This window comes from Morone saxatilis, unplaced genomic scaffold (assembly GCF_004916995.1).
Source record: "Morone saxatilis isolate NCDOM2014 unplaced genomic scaffold, NCSU_SB_2.0 Contig0, whole genome shotgun sequence".
In the NCBI taxonomy this organism is placed as follows: Eukaryota; Metazoa; Chordata; class Actinopteri; family Moronidae; genus Morone; species Morone saxatilis.
In genome coordinates, this window is record NW_023339650.1 from 15,370,497 (window position 1) to 15,389,191 (window position 18,695).

Sequence of the window (18,695 nt, forward strand, 5' to 3'; positions counted from 1 at the left end):
AAAAAAAGAGCACAACAATGTCACTACTAGTGTTGGGTATATTATTTTTATATATATATATATATATATATATATATATATTAGTATACTGATGTTGTTATTTTAACTGGTATTGTGTTCTGTGTCTAGGTTGCCTGAAACAGCTCTCCATCTTCAAGGTGGACCAGAATAGACTGACCCACCTCACTGATTCAATAGGAGAGTGTGAAAACCTCACAGAACTCGTCTTGACAGAGAACCTTTTACAGGTAGGAGGATGTAAACCATTTACAGCAGCCTTTCACGCACTATGTATGCCCCTTAATACTCAAGCCCAATTAACGGTTGAACTTCATTAACATTTCTGCCCAATGTTAATGTTTTCTGTCTCACTCCCTCAAAGTCACTTCCTCGCTCGCTGGGCAAGCTGAAGAAGCTGACCAACCTGAATGTAGACCGCAACCGTTTGGGCAGCGTGCCCAAAGAGCTGGGAGGCTGCGCCAGCCTCAACGTTCTCTCATTGAGAGATAACCGCCTGGGAAAACTGCCTGCTGAGCTTGCAGATGCCACTGAGCTGCACGTGCTGGATGTGGCTGGGAACAGGTAAGCTTACTTAACCCCCTGAACTGTAAATAATACACAGACGGTATCCGTGTTAAGGTTAAAGATTTTAAATACAGCGCAAAAATTGGCTTTTTAGTGTTACAAGCATCCAGCCAGGAGACACTGCTCCTCCAATTTCGCCCTTTTTAATGTGATCAGGACAACAATATAACCTCATGTAGATGTATTTTCAAAACTATAGTGCTAAGTTATGTAAATGTAGTATCGGAAAATTCAAGCAAATGCATCATTGTGAAAGTGTCTTTTGGGTAATTTGCGAAAGGTTATAGAGAGAGCAATGTTTCTGCAGTGGTATGAAGCTTATTCCTGTGATTTATTTATCAGTACACATGATATATGAATGCTCAAATGCTAAAATTATAGAGTTTTGTGATCATCAATTCATCCATTTAGAATCATAAAAGTATAATGTGGATGATATTTTTCACTGAAAAGGAAAGATTGTGGCTCATCATACCTCATCCCTTCTTTTGTCCAGATTACAAAACCTGCCTTTTGCCCTGACAAACCTCAATCTGAAGGCCATGTGGCTCGCAGAGAACCAGTCTCAGCCAATGCTCAAGTTCCAGACGGAGGATGACGAGCGCACAGGAGAGAAGGTGTTGACCTGCTATTTACTGCCCCAGCAGCCTTCTCCGAGCCTAGGTGAGTAACCCTACATGTGTCATTCATCAGACATATATAGGAAAAGTCTTTTGTGCATGTGGCATACCCCGATATCATCAAGATAGTATGTTTTTGTTTAATTTTACATTTTATCAGACATCTATTCAACAAATTAATACTTAAATCTGTTATTTTGATTATATAACTGCTAAGATACTAAGATTGTAGTATGTACAATGCCTAACTTATTTGCTGTATTAACTGGTAGGAAATGTATCTCATATTTAGAGCTTTACAATTAGTGTTTATATAGTTTTTGTTTTTGTTGTAGCTTGTAAAACCACATATGTATGTATGTGACTTGACACAATGTGTTCTTGAAGCTGTACATTCAAAATGAATCCACAGCTCTAAGCTCAGTTTGACATCTTTCTCTCCTTCCCAATTTCTCTTGGTTTTCCACAGAGAACTTGCTGCAGAACAGTGTAGATGACAGTTGGACAGACAGCAACCTGAACCGAGTGTCAGTCATTCAGTTCCAGGAGGAGACCAAAGCTGAGGATGAGGACGATGAGGCTGCTGCAGAGCGCAGAGTGAGCAAGCAAAACAATACAGTGTCACTTTTTGTCCTCTTCATGTCATTTTGCACAGATCATTTTCATGTTTTGCCCTCCTACCTATCAGCACTGATACTCTACATCTCTGTTCGTCACTTGTTTTGGCTAATAGTGATTGAAAATGTAACTCTTAATTCATGTTTTTAACCTGTTTTCTTTGTTTCAGGGCCTTCAGCGCAGAGCCACACCGCACCCTAGTGAGCTGAAGGTGATGAAGAAGGTGATTGAGGAGAGGAGGAATGAAGCCTACACATCCAGACCTGATGGAGAGGAAGAGTCCCACGATCCACAGGTACATGCGTCATACTGTATAATGATTGTCAAGTCTGACAGTTATCATTTAAAGGTTTAGTTTTTATTGTCTATCTGGCTTTTGACTTGAATCACCTGGTACTCTAATACTCTAGGAAGTAGACAGAAAACTGTTTTAAACACAAATGTCACGTCACTGGTCCTGAATCAATCAAACTGATGGTTTTGGTTTTAGGAGAAGCGGCTCAGTGACCTGTCCAATCAGAGCCATGACTCCCAGGTGTCAAATAGCACACTGTCGGCCACCTCCCATGAGGACAGACACAATGTGACTGTGGCCTCGCAGAGGGAGGACCTAGTAGATGGCCACTCCCCTCAGGACGAGGAAGAGCTGGATGAGATGGAGGTGGAGTATATTGAGGTGAATATTTATATATCTGTATATTTTCACTTGGTTAAAACATCAAAACATATACAATTTACCATTTGACCTTCTAACTGAAAGAAGCTGTTCCCCCTGTTGATAACTAATTATATCTCAACCCCTCTTTTCTCCAGCCCACTGTGCACTTTGCAGAGGAGCCCATCATCCGTGGTGGGGATGAGGACGACGAAGATGATGGGGAAGATGGCGAGAGGAGCGAAGGAGAAGACGAGAGGCCGGCTTTTCCCGCAGAGAAGCAGCGTCTGATCAGAAAGGACACGCCACACTACAAGAAGCACTTCAAGATCACCAAGCTGCCCAAGCCCGAGGCCGTGGCCGCCCTGCTAGAGGGCTTCAATCCCGACAGCCTCAACTCTCCGTCACAGGCCGCCGAGGACGATCAGGACGAGGAGGAAGAGCAAAGTATATGCACCCCTCAGCACCATCACAGAACGGAGGAGCTTGAGGACAGCCGACACCAGGTCAACTCCAGTCAAGTAAAGGTAAAGGAGAGATCCCAGCAGTGGTAGGGTGCAGTGCAGGAACTTGGAGGAGTAGAAATTGTTGCATATTATAAGTAGAAAAGCGTTGTTTTCCTCTACTGCATTCGCACACGTGTAGAAATATAAGAAATATACAAGTAAGTGGTGTAGCAGGAAACACAGTATGCAGAGATGTTGTAACAACACACGCCAAATCAGTTAATTAACTCATTTTATGCTTAAAATGTTCTGTTGATGTTTTAAGAATATATCTGAATCAATATATGTTTTGCTTGCTCATTGCCTCTATGCAAAAACTGTATGCATAGAGCGCCCTTACCACCTTGCAAGTTGCATTCAGTTTGAAGCACTTATTAAGGACGTGGCATTGCATGCAGGGTCGCTGTGGAAATGAAGATGTCTAGCCTTGAGCTGTGGATCAGGGGCAGTGCTTTCCTCAGGAGTTGATTTTGTGGTTTAACCACAAACTCGCCAACAGTCTCGCCTGCTTTTTCTTTGCTGTGTTCCAAAGATGAGATGTCCTTCACCACATACAAACACTCAGATGTCATAAGCTGATAACACTTTCTAATACCTCACATCGCTCAGATCACGTGGACGCATAAACAACAAAAATATACATTTGTTGTCTCGTACTTGGAGACAAATGAAAGAGAAACCTGATTTTGAAGTCTTGTTTCCACATGCGATAGTTTCTTGAACTTTGTGCACTGAAAACATATGATATGGATCTTTTGACGTTAAAAGATAAATGTCCTCTCCACACAAGCAGCTGCAGGCCTCTCTTGCACAACACTGGCCCAGTTCAGTACTAAACTTCTCACCATATATATCAGCCATCTCCTAAATTTAATTGAATAATGACATTTTCACACTCTGCTCTTATAACACTGTGTGTGTGTGTGTGTGTGTGTGTTTGAAGTATGAATGGAGTGAGTGACGTCTGCTCCTGTGCCACTTATGAAAATGAATCTCCTTATTGATCACTAGTATTTGGGGGAGACTTGATTTATCACCCTGATTGTACAAATCCCCTTTTTAACACTGTGATCAGACATCATCATCTCACCAAATTTGTTTTGTGTGTGTTTTATGAATGTGGGTCTGTTTGTGTGGCTGACCTCAGACCACCCAGAACATACTGGCAGAGCTGGAATGGGAGATCCAACGAGTCTTTTTGTGTCATATGACAATAATCTTTTTTATGGGATGTTTAAATTATTGTAGAGAGTAAAAAAAGCTTCTTTGTTCTTGCACATAAAAGTCAGCAAGACGTATTTTCAGTGTTGCCCTGGTTTTCTTAAACCTTTTTTTTTAACTCTTTGTAGATATCTTGGGTTTTTATAGGCTCAGAGTACTATAACCTTGTACATTTTTTTTTCTTACAAAAGTAGGCCTGTTGCCTTAATTAAAGCTTGCTACTGGAGGAGTTGGCTGTCTGTGGTGTGGAGGCTGGGCTTATTCTGGTACGGGAGCTTTTGCCTTCTCTTGTGCGCTCTCTACACTGTGTGTTTTTGCACTGTAGCTCAGCTCCTTGGTCTTGTCTTTCCATCTCTGCCTGTATTTGCTTCTGGTGGCTGGGGAGTGAGTGTGGGATTGCATCGGCTCCAAGGTGGTCCGTCCCAGTGGACTTGGAAGTCCCCCAACCTGCAAACAGACAGTGGGTGTGTTTGTGTGATGTTTGTGGAAAGTGTGAGAAAGTTCTTTTTTCTTTTTCTTTTTAAGTGTGCTTGTGAGCATACTTTTATTTTGGCCTGACTAATCCGCATGCCTCTCGCTGGTTCCTGTCCTAACAGGGGGTGTCATTTGATCAAGTCAATAATCTGCTGATTGAACCTGCTCGAATTGAGGAGGAAGAGGTCTGTACATACTCTTTCCCGTCCGGTCTGTCTCTCTGTGTCCCTCACTCACCCACTCATTCACCCACCTGTATTCAGAGGTATAGAAAAAACCCACAGAAAATCCATGGTTAATCCAAGCCAATCACTAGGGACCCCCTAACCACAACTCATTTATGAGATGGCCAGTGTGGCAGAAGCTGGATGCGGGAATGAAGTAGCCATGTTTTATACATTACATTTATTCTTTTTAAACTCTTACATTGAGGTTTCACAAATGTGCTGTGTTTGAGTGCATCCTGGGAGTTTAGACTATCTTTCAGGACATTAACAAATGGTTTTTCTTTCTCTTAGTTGTGTCCTTTATTATTTAATCAGCTTTAGTTAGCACGGTCAATATCTTAATGATAATGGACTTAGATCCCTTAATGAATTAGCTAGTGTGGTTAGCAGTGACTAACTTACTCTTGCACACTGGATAACTATTTATTTTCGGTTAGGACTCATTATATGACAAACATATCACAGCTGTAATAGTATAAACTCAACACATCTTGTAGACGGGGCACCTCCGTGGCTCCAGGCGTCCCTGGCGTCCGCGGTTTAAGTCCAGCTGGGGACCTTATTTACATTTCTATCTCCCTGCTGTATCTTTCACATCTTGTAGGCTTAATTTGTAGATGTTGCCTGCTTATTAAGTTAGTTAATTCTACCCTGAAAGGCCGCAATAATTGACGATTATTAAGTCACCTTTAATATATTATGATCCGTCAGAACGGTATTTGTGAATCTGTGGGAAGTCTGCTCCATCTGTGTGGTTCTTCTCAGTCACAAGATAAAACATAATGTTTCCACCTGCAACATTGTTTATAGCCAGTAATGCAGCTCTTCATCTTACGAGTTCACCACGGCAGCTGCTTCATTTATCGTACAACCCTTGCAACATTATCCATTTAAAAAAAAAAGTGATCCTCCATATTTCTTCACAAGGAGTTACAGTGAATCCATTATTTCCGTGCTTACAGCATGTTGAAATAACTAGTAAGAGCTATTTGTCAGGAGGTCGGAGACGTACTCGTCTTTATTTGAGTTTGATCTTTGAGTCTACTAGATAAACAGTGTAAGTACATCTTATATATCTGAGTAACAGCATGCTCTATATGCTAAACGCCTCTTCATAATATCCATATCATTGCATGTAATGTAAAAAAGTAAAAAAACAGATTAGACTTTGCAGATTTGCACACTGCACAGCACTTGAAACTACAAATACTTTTTTGGGCTCCCTGCCAAAAATTAATTTGATGGAAACTCTACAACAGCCTCCTCAACTTGAACCATATGTCTAAAATGTTTACACATTTTAGGCCGCAGATAATTGTTTGCCTATTTGTCAACCTTTTTTTTTTTCTAAAATGCTGGCAATGCCTTAAAATAGCTAAAACTTTGACCGTAGTCAACACAGGAGTGTAAATCCCAGTCCAGCATCAGGTTCTGCCACACTGCCCCTCTGCTCCTGTACCTTTCCTCTGCTTCTGCTGCTTCGCTCCTTTGCTCCTCCTCCTCTCCTGTCCATGCTGTGTTGCCCTGGAATGAATGGGCTGGTTGCTCTGTGACGAGGCAAGTCTGCTTCCTCCAGGTGATTTTCTTTTGTTGCATAGACGGCAACTCAACTGCTAACCAGAGGAAGAGCTCCAGATTGATGAAGATGGATGAAGTTTACTTCTCAGTAGTCTAATTTTAATGTTATAAACCTGTATAGATTGCATGTGGACTGCCAAGACTTAACTTTTTAAATTGTAGGACATTACATTTGATATTTACTTCCTTAATCTTCTGTATATTGTTGTTGTTTTTTTTTTTAAAACGGGTGTTTTTTGTTGAGCTTGCGTTTTCCTGTTATTGTAGGTCTGTGAAGAAAACATGTACTGAAACTTGTTAGAAACATTCAAGTGCCATTTAAGTATCACATGAAAATTGTCTCTGCCAGTTTGAGTCTGCTTTGTTTGTTTAAGAAATTAGTGTCGTCTCATTACAAACAATGCTGGGCTATCCACACTACAACTCCAAAACCGTCTCCACATCCAGGACACAGCACACTCTGTTCATCTACATTTCCCTTTTTTTCCTTCCACCTGTCCCTCATATTTTTCCATTCCTCCCTCTTTTTGCATGGCTTGCAAATATACAGAATATACAGTCTGTTATGACTTTTAAAAACACTTTTTTAAAGTCCCTTCTCCCATACATACACAAGACACATTGTATGTTTTTAGTAGGGGTCAAGCTTTTGTGAGTCTTCTTAAAAAAGGGCTTCAGACAGTTTGTTCACTTTATGTCTGAAGTCTACTGTCAGTTAAGTGGTTACTGTTAGATGACAAACTACTACAATCTTTGTTCTTACTATATGTCTTTACAGCAAAATTCAATGCACAAAATCATCCACTGAACTGACATTAGGCTCCAGACAAGTCAACATTTATCTCCATCCATCTCTTGGCATGATGACAGGATGCTGCTGTGATGAATTAATTGACGCCACCTTCTGGCAGAAGGAGGGAGGTCACCCATAACTTATATAAAAGTTTAAGATGTGAAAATAAATGGCAATTAACTTAAAAAAAAAAATAAAAAAATTATGGGCTTCCCTCCCTCTCCATCTGTCCTGAGTTGAGTGGCGTTCAGAGGGGTTTCACTAGTTGTCGTGTTGACTCCCCCCTCCTTAACTTGCAGCACACCCTGAACATCCAGCGACAAACAGGCGGCCTGGGTATCAGCATTGCTGGAGGGAAAGGATCTACACCTTACAAAGGAGATGACGAGGTAAGACGTGTACCTGGAATCTGAATAGGTGCAAGAAATCAGAAGCCATAGATTATACAAATTCATTGTTGTCTTTTCTTTGTGTGTTCAGGGAATCTTCATCTCCAGAGTATCTGAAGAGGGTCCTGCAGCCAGAGCGGGGGTGAAAGTGGGAGACAAACTCCTAGAGGTAAAGTGTTTTCTGTTTGTCTTTAGAAACTCTTTCCTCAGTTTTCTAGTAGTGTATCAAGATACAGGGGTTACAATTCAATATATCGCCATGTATTGCAATACTGTAAGCAAGGAGATGTATTTCAATTTTAAAATAAAATTTTAACAAAAAGAAAAAGAGCACTACAAGCCAGTCATTCTCTCTATCCATTTGTCTCAGGTGAATGGCGTGGACCTCCACGAAGCAGAACATCACACAGCAGTTGAAGCTCTTCGTAGCTCCGGCGCTACAGTTTCCATGACGGTGCTGCGGGAGCGTATGGTGGAGCCAGAGAACGCCATCACCACCACGCCGCTGAGACCGGAGGACGACTACTTCCCGCGGGAGAGACGGAGCAGCGGCCTCGCCTTCAACTTGGAGACGACTCAAAGCGGGCCTCAACAGCGGCTCTCTACCTGCCTGATGCGAAACGACAAGGGGCTGGGATTCAGCATCGCGGGGGGCAAAGGCTCCACGCCCTACCGCACAGGCGACACGGTGAGAATGAAATGATAATTAGTTCATGGTTTCATCAGTCAAACCATTAAAAAATGCCAAATATTTTCAGGTTCCAGCTTAAACTTGAACGTTTAATACTTTTTTTTTTGGCCTTGTGTGATGTATGTCTAAATAACACGTTTTATTGTATTACATTGCTTTTCTGACAATTTAATGATTACTTAAGAGAATAATTAACAGATTAATTAATAGTGAAAATACTGAATTATCATCCAACACTAGCATGACAAGTTACACATTCAGAATATTTAAAGCTTTCCATCAGAAGTCCAAATCTAATCAATAAAGTCTGTAGTCGACAGAGATCATGAGATTACGTTTAAAGATAAATATTAGATCAAAGTGATGATCTGAAGCTAAAGACACAATCTACCATCCAGTCACTAAACGGCAGGTGTGGTCTTGAAGTTAGAGTGTCTCTGTCTCAGTCATCGTCTTTTAACAGCGTCTATTCTAGCCGCAGCGTTTACAGTCATCACCAGGGAGACGGAGATATGAATAGCCAGCCTTGACACCTGATAGGTCCGCTGTAATTGGACGGGGCGAGCTGTACATTTGGGCCAGCGCAGTACTGCATTGCAACTCGTGCAGGTCAACAAGCCAACAGAGAGGAAAGGACTCATAAACTTTAGGATTTAGGCGGGTCTGACTGTAAGTCTTGCCTCTTTTTCAAAAGCTTTTTGAAACGGATGCAGTGACTTGGCTGGTTGTTTGTTGATCTGAGGAGGAGTGTGCAGTAGACTCTGCATGTGTTTACACATTTTGTTTTGGCAAGGCAGGTGTTTTTATTTACTTAAACTGTGTAATTTATCTGAGCAAAGGGATGATGTGTCTTAATGATCAAATAATACTCTGTTTATCAGTTTTAATGTGTGTGTGCGGGGGGGTTCTTTGTTCATGTGTACAGCTTTATTTTCACAATTTGTGGCGCTGTGGGCTGCTACATAAAGCGTGCCAGCGGTAGTGAATACAGAAAGTCTAATTTTGGCCCAGATCCACACTGTGTGGGATATTACACACTGACTGACTGCTATCTCCCCTTCCAGCTCACAGTTAGCACAGATTCATCACAGCATTGCAGCCTATTGCACCAGTTTACCACTCACCCTGTCTAATTTGATACACAGGCAGCGGGGCCAGGAAAGATTTGTGGAATAAGTGTAATTAGCAACATCTCCTTTATCTTAGAGAGTGCATAGTGATAGTAATTTATCCTCAAATGTCCAGAAAAGTTGAAACATTTGACAATGTCTCGTCTGTTTTTAGGGAATCTACATATCTCGCATCGCAGAAGGGGGAGCAGCTCACAGAGACAGCACACTGCGCGTGGGCGACCGGGTGATCTCTGTGAGTACTACACACCCCTCCACATCTCCATCTGGGAGTCGTAGTATTCAGTGTGATCAAAACAGGCTTTCTTTTACAATGTTTTCATAGTGGTGAGAATGGGAATAATTTAGTTTTTTTCTCCTAACTCTATCCTTACATGATTACCTCCTGTAAGGATTCAAGAATGGGTTCAAATTGGATATATTATATCCTGGTAAATGGATGTTGGTGTTGTTCCAGCAGTTTTTGTGGAAGCCAAAGAACACAGCCTGATTGCAGGCTAAAGGAAACACTTATTTTATGTCATCATTGCTATGTGTTTCAATATTCCCATTGCGAATGTGCCTACAGCACTGCTCTCATCACTCATCACTCAAGTCAAGTCTTCAAGTGATATCTGAGATAGCTCAGACGGACTTGTGTTAGGTCCCATGCTGACCACATGCAGAAAATTAACTCATCAACCTTCACTCTCATACATCAAGACCATAACATGGCAGCTGAGGCAGAATACTAACACAGCCCTCGTACTGATTCTGACTCTCATCAGATGCAAACTGTGTAGCTGTTCTGGTTAAATAGTGCAGTACAGAGGTTATATGTTTCACTGCTAAGAGCTTCCTCATGACCTGTCCACGCTCTTTAGTTTCCTCCGCTGATTAAACTCCATGCTTGGCTTTGCTCTCCTTTTTTCTGTCACCGTTTTAGTAACTCTTGCATGTTTTTATGCAGTCACACTGTAAAACCAACTAATGATGGTTGATTTTGACGCATCCTGAGGGTTTCTCTCCGTTTGCGGAATGATGAAACTGCTTATTGTCTTAAAGGTTTTCTTTAATGTAAATCCTGCTCTCTGGGAATCACAGAAAACCTCCCTGAATTGTCCTCTTTGCTTTCTTCCCGGGTTTCCTCTTCCCTTTGGCAGTATTTCAGTTCTTTCTCTTTTGTCTGTTCGTAGCCTCCTTTTCTCTTTTTCTCTCTTTCTCACATTTTCTCCGTCTGCATGCTCACTAATGTATTAAGTGCATCTCCCTGCCTGCTTGGTGGTGGGTATGGTGTTAGGGTGGTGTGGGCTGAGCTTGTCGCCTCGCTGGCATAGTAGACACATCAGTGTGTTGCCATGGCAGCGGGCGCTGCAGCAAATCAGCCGATGGTAAGAGCTGGTACTGTCGGGTCAGTGCTGACCTCTGCTTGTCACTGTGGACCAGAATATAGTTTTTAAAATCGTGCATGTCTGAAAGATACTCCCATATCTAAAGGCCAGCGTTAGTAAAAGTAATGATTAAGTCATTCTTTATGACAGAGTGGTCAAAAGACTTCCCTGTTTGCCTTTGTTGACTTAAGATCAAACCTTTTGGAGAAATAACACACTTCCACTTGTGTTTTAAGTAAACAAAGGCAATAAGGGATTGAAAAGTGTTACATTAAAGGATAGCACAAGCAGTCCTAACTAAACTAAACTAAACAGAAGTTGACTTTTTGGGGTTTTCATGATTCTTTTGGAAATAAATAGCTTTGCTTGCTCGTAGCTCGCTGTTACCCCGCTCCCTCTTCCTCTCTGCCTGTTCCTGTTGCTCTGACCAGGTGCTGGGCTCTTCTTCAAATAACAGTACTCACTTTTGTGCACTCACAAACTCTCCGTGAATTAATATCAGAATGTTTGAGTTGTGAAAGTATTCAGAAATAATTCTGAGTAATGAGGTGTAGGATTAGATTAGAGGCGACTGATGGCAGCAGGCCGTTTTCAGCATGTTTGTTTTTTAATGTTCATCGTACCAATGGCAAAGGAAGCGTCCTGGTGGGCTGACACCCTCCGTGGTTGGTTTTACTGTCGATCCAGATCAATGGTGTAGACATGACAGAGGCCAGGCATGACCAGGCAGTAGCGCTCCTTACCGGCACCTCCCCCACCATCGCCCTCCTAGTGGAGCGAGACCCGAATGCACCAGGGGGCTCTCCAGGTCAATCCCGGGCACGAGCCCACTCCCCTCCACCCCCAGAACCCTCAGATTCACCAGACCAGGAGGAGGAAGGACTTTCCCTTCATGGGAACCACCTGAGCCAAATGGAGGACGAGTATCCTATCGAGGTGAGACCTCTTTGTACTAACTCCAGCACTTGAATATGCTGTGTAGCTGTTCCGTTGGATTAGACCATGCTCTAGAAGCCTCACTAAGGCATTCAGCGTTAATGTTTGTTCATTTGGCCCCTGCCTTATCGTTAATGCTGTCCAGTTCCAGAGAAGATGGTGCATGGTATGAAGGCTTGGTCTAATTTAAATAATGGTGTACTGTAGAGTGTAGCCTTGTAATACCAGCTGTATCATTCCAAGTTGTCAATAATGCAAAGATACTGCTGTTTACTTACTTTACTTACATTAGCGGCTTATGCCTGTAAAGAGATCCTTATGTGCATGCAGTAGGTTGGTTTGTGTTTATTAGACAAATAATACTGTAGTGGTAGACAGGACTGTAACTTATGACCTGATTGATTCACTTTTGTTAGATGTAGGCTTGAAATATTTTCTAAATCTCTTCCTACAACACATTTTCTACTTCTAATCCTATCAGGAAGTGACCCTGGTGAAGTCAGGTGGCCCTCTAGGCCTGAGCATCGTGGGAGGCAGTGATCATGCAAGTCACCCGTTTGGAGTCAATGAACCTGGGGTGTTCATCTCAAAGGTAAAACTTTGAAAGAGTTGTGAAATTCGTTGTTTTCCAATTTTGTGTTGTTGTTGTTATGTGTCTCACTTTACCATCTCATCACCAGGTGATCCCTCAAGGTCTAGCATGTCAAAGTGGACTTCGTGTTGGGGACAGAATATTAGAAGTGAACGCCATCGACCTGCGTCACGCCACACACCAGGAAGCTGTGCGAGCCCTGCTGGCCAACAAACAGGAGATCCGTATGTTGGTACGGAGGGACCCTTCACCACCTGGGATGCAGGTGAGGACGTCAGCTCAAACACATATACATGTACAAACGCACGCGTAACACAGGTAATTGCTCGCATTACCTTGCCTGACGAGTTGTGTGTATGTCATTGCAGGAAATTGTGATCCAGAAGCAGCAAGGGGAGAAGCTTGGAATCAGTATTCGTGGAGGTGCCAAGGGACATGCAGGAAATCCCTTTGACGCCACAGATGAAGGAATCTTTATCTCTAAGGTTCTGAAATTATACATTTTATATACCACAACTTTGATAGTGAATCATTTTATTTGTACATTTTAAGGTTTTTTTCACCACATATGAAGGAATTCGAGCCCAAAGAATTTCTGAACTGGTCTGAAGAGTAATGAAGCAGTGCATTTTATTTAAAGCCACATCTATCTATTCTGCTGTCGACGGAGGAATAAGATAATGCAAACTGCTGGTTAATAAGAGTTACATATAAGATGACATTAACAGGACACGTGTTGGTTCTGAATTACAATTATAAAGTTATCACAGGAAGTTGTAGTCATCAAGGTATCTGTACTTTGGTTGATATTCAAACAGGTGAGTTCGAGCGGCGCAGCAGCGAGGGACGGGCGACTGCAGGTTGGCATGCGTATCCTGGAGGTGAACAACCACAGCCTGCTGGGGATGACGCACACGGAGGCAGTGCGAGTGCTCCGTGCTGTAGGAGACTGTCTGGGCATGCTGGTGTGTGACGGCTTCGACCCACGAAAGGTGACTGCTGTGGAGGTACGACGTCATGAGCAGTCGGATTTAGACAAAATGTTTTTTTTCCATTTATAGAGACGTTAAAATGAAACAATACTGAGTTGAACGTGCTTATAGAATGAACCTAAATGTATATATATTCAGTCAGAATATCTAGAAAATAACGGATCTGGTCTGTAAATTGCCAGCAGTCTTAACGTTATGTAATTTTCTGAAAAGTTTTCTGTTTGAATCAATTTCCTAAACAAAACTCTCCTTTTTCAGGCATCTCCGGGCATCATTGCCAACCCGTTTGCAACAGGCATCGTCCGTAAGAACAGTATGGAAAGCATCTCGTCTATAGACCGTGACCTGAGCCCAGAGGAGATTGACATAATGCAGAAGGTACAACACAGATTTTACCGTGTTCTTTACACTAGTTATACATCTAAATTAACATAATCTGTGCAGTTACGGTCGGGTTATTGTGCAGTCATGAAGTGAACAGTGTTTGTTTGTACACCCCTTCGTCCACGTACCAGGAATCACACATGAATTGATGTTTTGTTCAGCAACACTGTGCTTCCACAGCAGTTTGGTGTCAGCAGGTGGAGTTTTCAACGACAGCGGAGTTTGACTCACTCCAACCACACATACCCATCATTTCACTACACCACCCAAAAAGTGCCAGCGCAGTTGTTTATCTTGTCCAGATTAGCTTTTGGGAGACTGCCCGCACTAAAGGAATGTAGGGGCTTGTGCGTTTATTGAATGCTAGTTTCTGTTGTTCCTCTGTCTGCACTCTGATGACACAGATTTTTTTTTTTTAGGTCGTACATTCTTTATCAGCGCATACACAGTCATAAAATAATTCATATGGAAAAAGTTACTCAGCCACGCAGTGTTTCCACTAAGATTTACAGGATGGCTAGTCAGCATTTATTGGGTTTGTAAGGATCTTAAATCTCTCTCTCCAGGAGTCTGAGATGGTGAGAGAGACATCACAGTGGGAGCGAGAAGAAATGGAGAAAGTGGTAAGTAAAAAAATACAATTCTATACTTTTTTTTTTGGGAAGGCTAGAGGTAAAAATGTCAGATCAGCAGATAGATGGCAATGCAGCGAGAGAAGAGAATAAAACATTTTCCGTCGTAGCTCAGAAAAAATGGCAAACACGAATCAGGGTGGAGCTTTAGAGTCAGAAGCTTGAGGTTGGTCGGTTATCGGGTGAATGAAGCTTCTCCTCTGCACCCTGTGTGGGTATTGTGTTTGACAGAACTATTCCTGCAATGTCCCACCTTGCATGCTTTTTTTCTGCTCCCATAGCTAATGAATAGAGTACTTTTTAATGTGTGCGGATTCTATCCTTTCTTTCCCTTCTGTTTTTCTCTCATCTGTCCTTTTCCTTTGGTGTGTTTGGTGTGACACAAAATCATCCCATCTCCATGCCACTTTCCCGCTGTTGTTTTTCTCCACTTCTCACCCCCTGTAACACTTCTTTCCTCTTCTGTAAATCCTCCATCTTCACCTCTCATCGCATTACTGTGTGGCTGTGTGTGGTTGGGTGTCTTCCCTCCTGTACTCTCCTCCTCCTCCTCCTCCTCCTCCTCCTCCTCCTCGTCCCCTCCCTTTCTTGGTGAAGGAGCGTATGCGTTTGGAGCGAGAGGAGGCAACTCGCCTGCTAGAAGAGGAGACTGAGGTGAGACACTCCTCATCTGCAGGTCTGCAGACAACCATCCTGTCTGTGCAAAAGGGCCACACGAACATGATTTCACCATGTTGCTCATTCTTGGTATTTCAGGGAAATTTTACCTTTTTTTTTTTTTGGGTTTTCTTATATAAATCATTTTAAACTACATTTAAACTGGCTTAGTTTTACTGAACATGTCCAGGTAGAGTACAGGTAAAAACGGGCTTACTTTATGGCAGATGGTGCTTCAACAACAGCAACCATTGGCAGTGTTTTTGAGTCGCAAGCTGGTAGGGTGGCACACCCCTACAGGTCGGTCCTGGTAAAAGGTGACCTGACCTAAAAATGTGTTAGTCTGTCTCTTACTTTCCTTCTTGTGCATTTAGTCTGTTGCTGTCGGCACACCAAGCCCATTTGTTTCTGCTGTGTTTACGCTACATACTGTACGTATATGTAAAACTGGCCACAAAGACATACCTTTTATTTTACCAGGAAATCCCACTGAGATCAAAAATCTATTTTATATACTTTTGTTAAATAAGCTACACTGAGGTTAGTCTACAACAATACTTAAATCAAATCTTTTTTTGTTGTCTTTTTGCTGGATTTTATGACAATCAGTATCACCAGACTTACCCTTGAATACAACCAAATAGACCAGGGCAATAAAACAATGGCAGTATGTATTGGCAGTAGACACTTCATCATTAGTAATAGGAAAATTGTTCAATAGAATTATTCATACTTTCACTTGAATGCATTAAATGCAACATAATGAATACGCCCTGGCTCATAAACACCATCATGTCTCCTGATAATGAAGCATGTCATCAGTCACAATCTGTTACATATCAAGAAACAATCACAGTCAGTACACGATTAACATTAACAATTATTACCTGTGTGCTTTGATTAATACAGTGGTTAAGTTCAACCTTCTCTTTATTAAAAATAGGCAATGAAAAAATGATCAGTAATTATCTATATTGACTGAAATCAATTATTTTATTGTGATAAAGCTAGTTCACATTTTCAGCATAACTGGATGTTTTACTTTATAGGAATGGCTCTCTACAATTCTATACAAAGCTTCCTCCAGTAAAACGACTTCGCTTTAAATAGATTCCCGCTTGTTGTATAATAAACCTCAGCCTTGTCCCCTTCTCACCTCTGTTGTCTATTTATTTCTGTAGAACATCGGCACTGGACCTCTAAAACTTGACTACAAAACCCTGGCTGCACTGCCCACCACCAGTCTGCAGAAGCTCAACAGGGTGAGACTCACTTTATGTTCTAATATCTTCAGACAGCAGCAGAAGATAAAACTAAATATTATGAATCCACTTACTTTTTAACATGTCTGACAGAGAGTGTAGTTGTGATTCTGTATTTTTTGTGCGTGGCTGTGTTGTAATGGCCTTCCTGGCTCAGAATAGACCTCTTCATGGAATCCATTGTTTTTATGTCCTGGGAAACTGAGTGACCCAGAGCCGACCAGTTGCTGCTCCAGGAGCAGGAATGTTAACCTCCATCCATACGCATAACCCCAACTCAACACATCACAGATGGTGGCTCCAAGGCCAAACCCATACAACATATCCGTGTGATGTAACTGAGTCCCACATCAATTAACAAGAGCAGATGTGACCTGGATTGAAGACATAACATGAGGATCAAAAAGTGATCAAGAAGTTTGGAAAAAAAACGTGAAGACCGAGCTCATCAAGTACAGAAGACCAGAAAATAATAAAAGCGGAAGAAAGACGATCAGAAGTGTCTCTAAAGTACAGAAAAAAGGGAGGGGATCGAAACGGAAACATGGCCAGAGGGCAGACACTGTGGTTGATACAGGGTGTGAGTGAGTGTGTGTGTGTGAAAGAGGTGGCGAGGTGGGGGGAAGGGGACAGCTGCCCACTATCAAACGGCCTATCCTCTGTGATATTTTAAACCTGCATCTGGTTCTGAACTGGATGGAGTCTCTTGGGTGGGTGGAGTGTCAGACAGGGAGGGGGATTATCGTCTAAGAGTGACAGACAAGTGTTTTAGTTGGAGTTCCCAAAGTCCTCGGAGGAGTACGTTTGAGTGGACATACGGCGCTGTCCTGCTACCATCCTACAGGTATTTCCTTTCTCGCATTTGCCGCTACTTCCGTCTGAAATTATTGTCTCTTTATTTCATTTTGATCCGACTCTGTGTCTGCGTTTTTATGATTTTTATGTCTTTTGGTTTGAACACACTTAGACTGTTTAGACCCAAGTATTATTCTGTCTTTATTAACATTTGGTTCACATTAACTTTCGCCCTGCTGTACACAAGTAGCGTAGACTTTAAGTAGATCGTGACTTTGTTTTTGTGCTCTACTTGTAGCTCTTTGGCCTGTTAGATTGTCTAGAAGAACTTAACCTACATTTGACATGCAGCTGTTCGTCCGGTGTGTTAGAGCTGGATTTTCTGCTCCAGCCCACGTGGTCCTGTTCAAACTGTATCACAGTGAGCCTTTATAACTGCTCGTAAGTTGTTACCAAAGGTTTAGCTAAAAATCTGTGATGGCTCTTGTTGAAAATGGTAGTTTAGAAATGTTAATAAAATAGAGTATGTTTTTAATGATAGTGATATGCTGCAAACAGGCCCTGGTTTACTGTGATTTAATAGGAGGTGAGGTGCAGAGCTGCCTTTTACCTTTTGTAACATCACTGGAAAGAAGGGAGTTTGAGAGTAAAGCTGTGGTAATGGTAACTTTTTTTTAGTTTATTGACAATATTGTGATGTATTTATGAAAAACAACATATATCCTTCTATCTTTGACAAGAAAAATAGAGTGCAGGACTTATTTCCATCAGTCATTTGAGTTTAAAGTCCACTAACCTTTATCACGACAGAGACAGACATTCAGTGTCATTAAAAAATATTATAAAATAGGAACTTAAAAACAAGAAAATACAATTCAAAATCCCTAATATCTACTTTGTTAATTAAATGTTCTTTTGAGAAGCAGTTGCCACCCTATTGTACAAGTAGGGAGTAAATTAGATTCAGTTCCCGGTTCCTTTGACATGCAGCTCTTCCCAGCATGGCCAGCTCAGCACGTTGGCATGCTGATGAACCAGCAGCCTCACACCAAAACCCCAGCTGTCCCGCACAGTCTGCGTCGGAGCCAAAAGGGCACTCGTTCACATTCCACCCCACTGACCCTCATCACACCACCGACTCTTATAGTCAGCACGTAGAGAGCCACATTACTGCCACACAATGCTTGTTGTATTCTTAGTCCGGCTATTTTGATTATCACCAGATACGTCAAGGTCACGTGGGATAAATTACAAAGTGGGTGACTTCTGTAGGTTGATTTGAGGCTTTGTAGGAGGTCTGTTTCAGTGTTAGGTATTTAAAAAACATGACACTTCTACGGTTGCGCTTACAGTATCAGGTTTCTTTACATGGGCTGGGTTAAATGTGGCATATTTTCTCCCCTCCTACAGTGACATTAACTGTCCTCTGTGCTCAGTACAGTAGGAGTTGAAGGTGTGCTGGAGCCTGAATGTCTCACTGTTCTGATAATGTGGTTATTTAAGGCAGAGGCCAAGAGCCTGGACTGTAGTAATCTGTCTAGTAGTGTACGGCAGCACTTAACAAGTCTTGAATGATGGGCACTGTGAA

At 42.0% G+C, this 18,695-nt stretch overlaps 1 protein-coding gene across 1 annotated transcript in view; it reads left to right on the plus strand.

Moving 5' to 3' along the window:
• scrib (scribble planar cell polarity protein) overlaps positions 1-18,695 on the plus strand; it is a 39,523-nt gene that overhangs the window by 5,944 nt on the left and 14,884 nt on the right. The window contains exons 8-28 of the mRNA XM_035657019.1: positions 130-248; positions 383-582; positions 1,082-1,248; positions 1,675-1,802; positions 1,993-2,118; positions 2,314-2,499; positions 2,637-3,005; positions 4,802-4,864; positions 7,577-7,666; positions 7,758-7,835; positions 8,037-8,354; positions 9,642-9,722; positions 11,545-11,793; positions 12,275-12,385; positions 12,474-12,650; positions 12,754-12,870; positions 13,204-13,392; positions 13,636-13,755; positions 14,328-14,384; positions 14,991-15,047; positions 16,232-16,312. Of these exons, the coding sequence (XP_035512912.1) occupies positions 130-248; positions 383-582; positions 1,082-1,248; positions 1,675-1,802; positions 1,993-2,118; positions 2,314-2,499; positions 2,637-3,005; positions 4,802-4,864; positions 7,577-7,666; positions 7,758-7,835; positions 8,037-8,354; positions 9,642-9,722; positions 11,545-11,793; positions 12,275-12,385; positions 12,474-12,650; positions 12,754-12,870; positions 13,204-13,392; positions 13,636-13,755; positions 14,328-14,384; positions 14,991-15,047; positions 16,232-16,312 (3,083 nt within the window). The remainder of the gene's footprint in view (positions 1-129; positions 249-382; positions 583-1,081; positions 1,249-1,674; positions 1,803-1,992; positions 2,119-2,313; positions 2,500-2,636; positions 3,006-4,801; positions 4,865-7,576; positions 7,667-7,757; positions 7,836-8,036; positions 8,355-9,641; positions 9,723-11,544; positions 11,794-12,274; positions 12,386-12,473; positions 12,651-12,753; positions 12,871-13,203; positions 13,393-13,635; positions 13,756-14,327; positions 14,385-14,990; positions 15,048-16,231; positions 16,313-18,695) is intronic.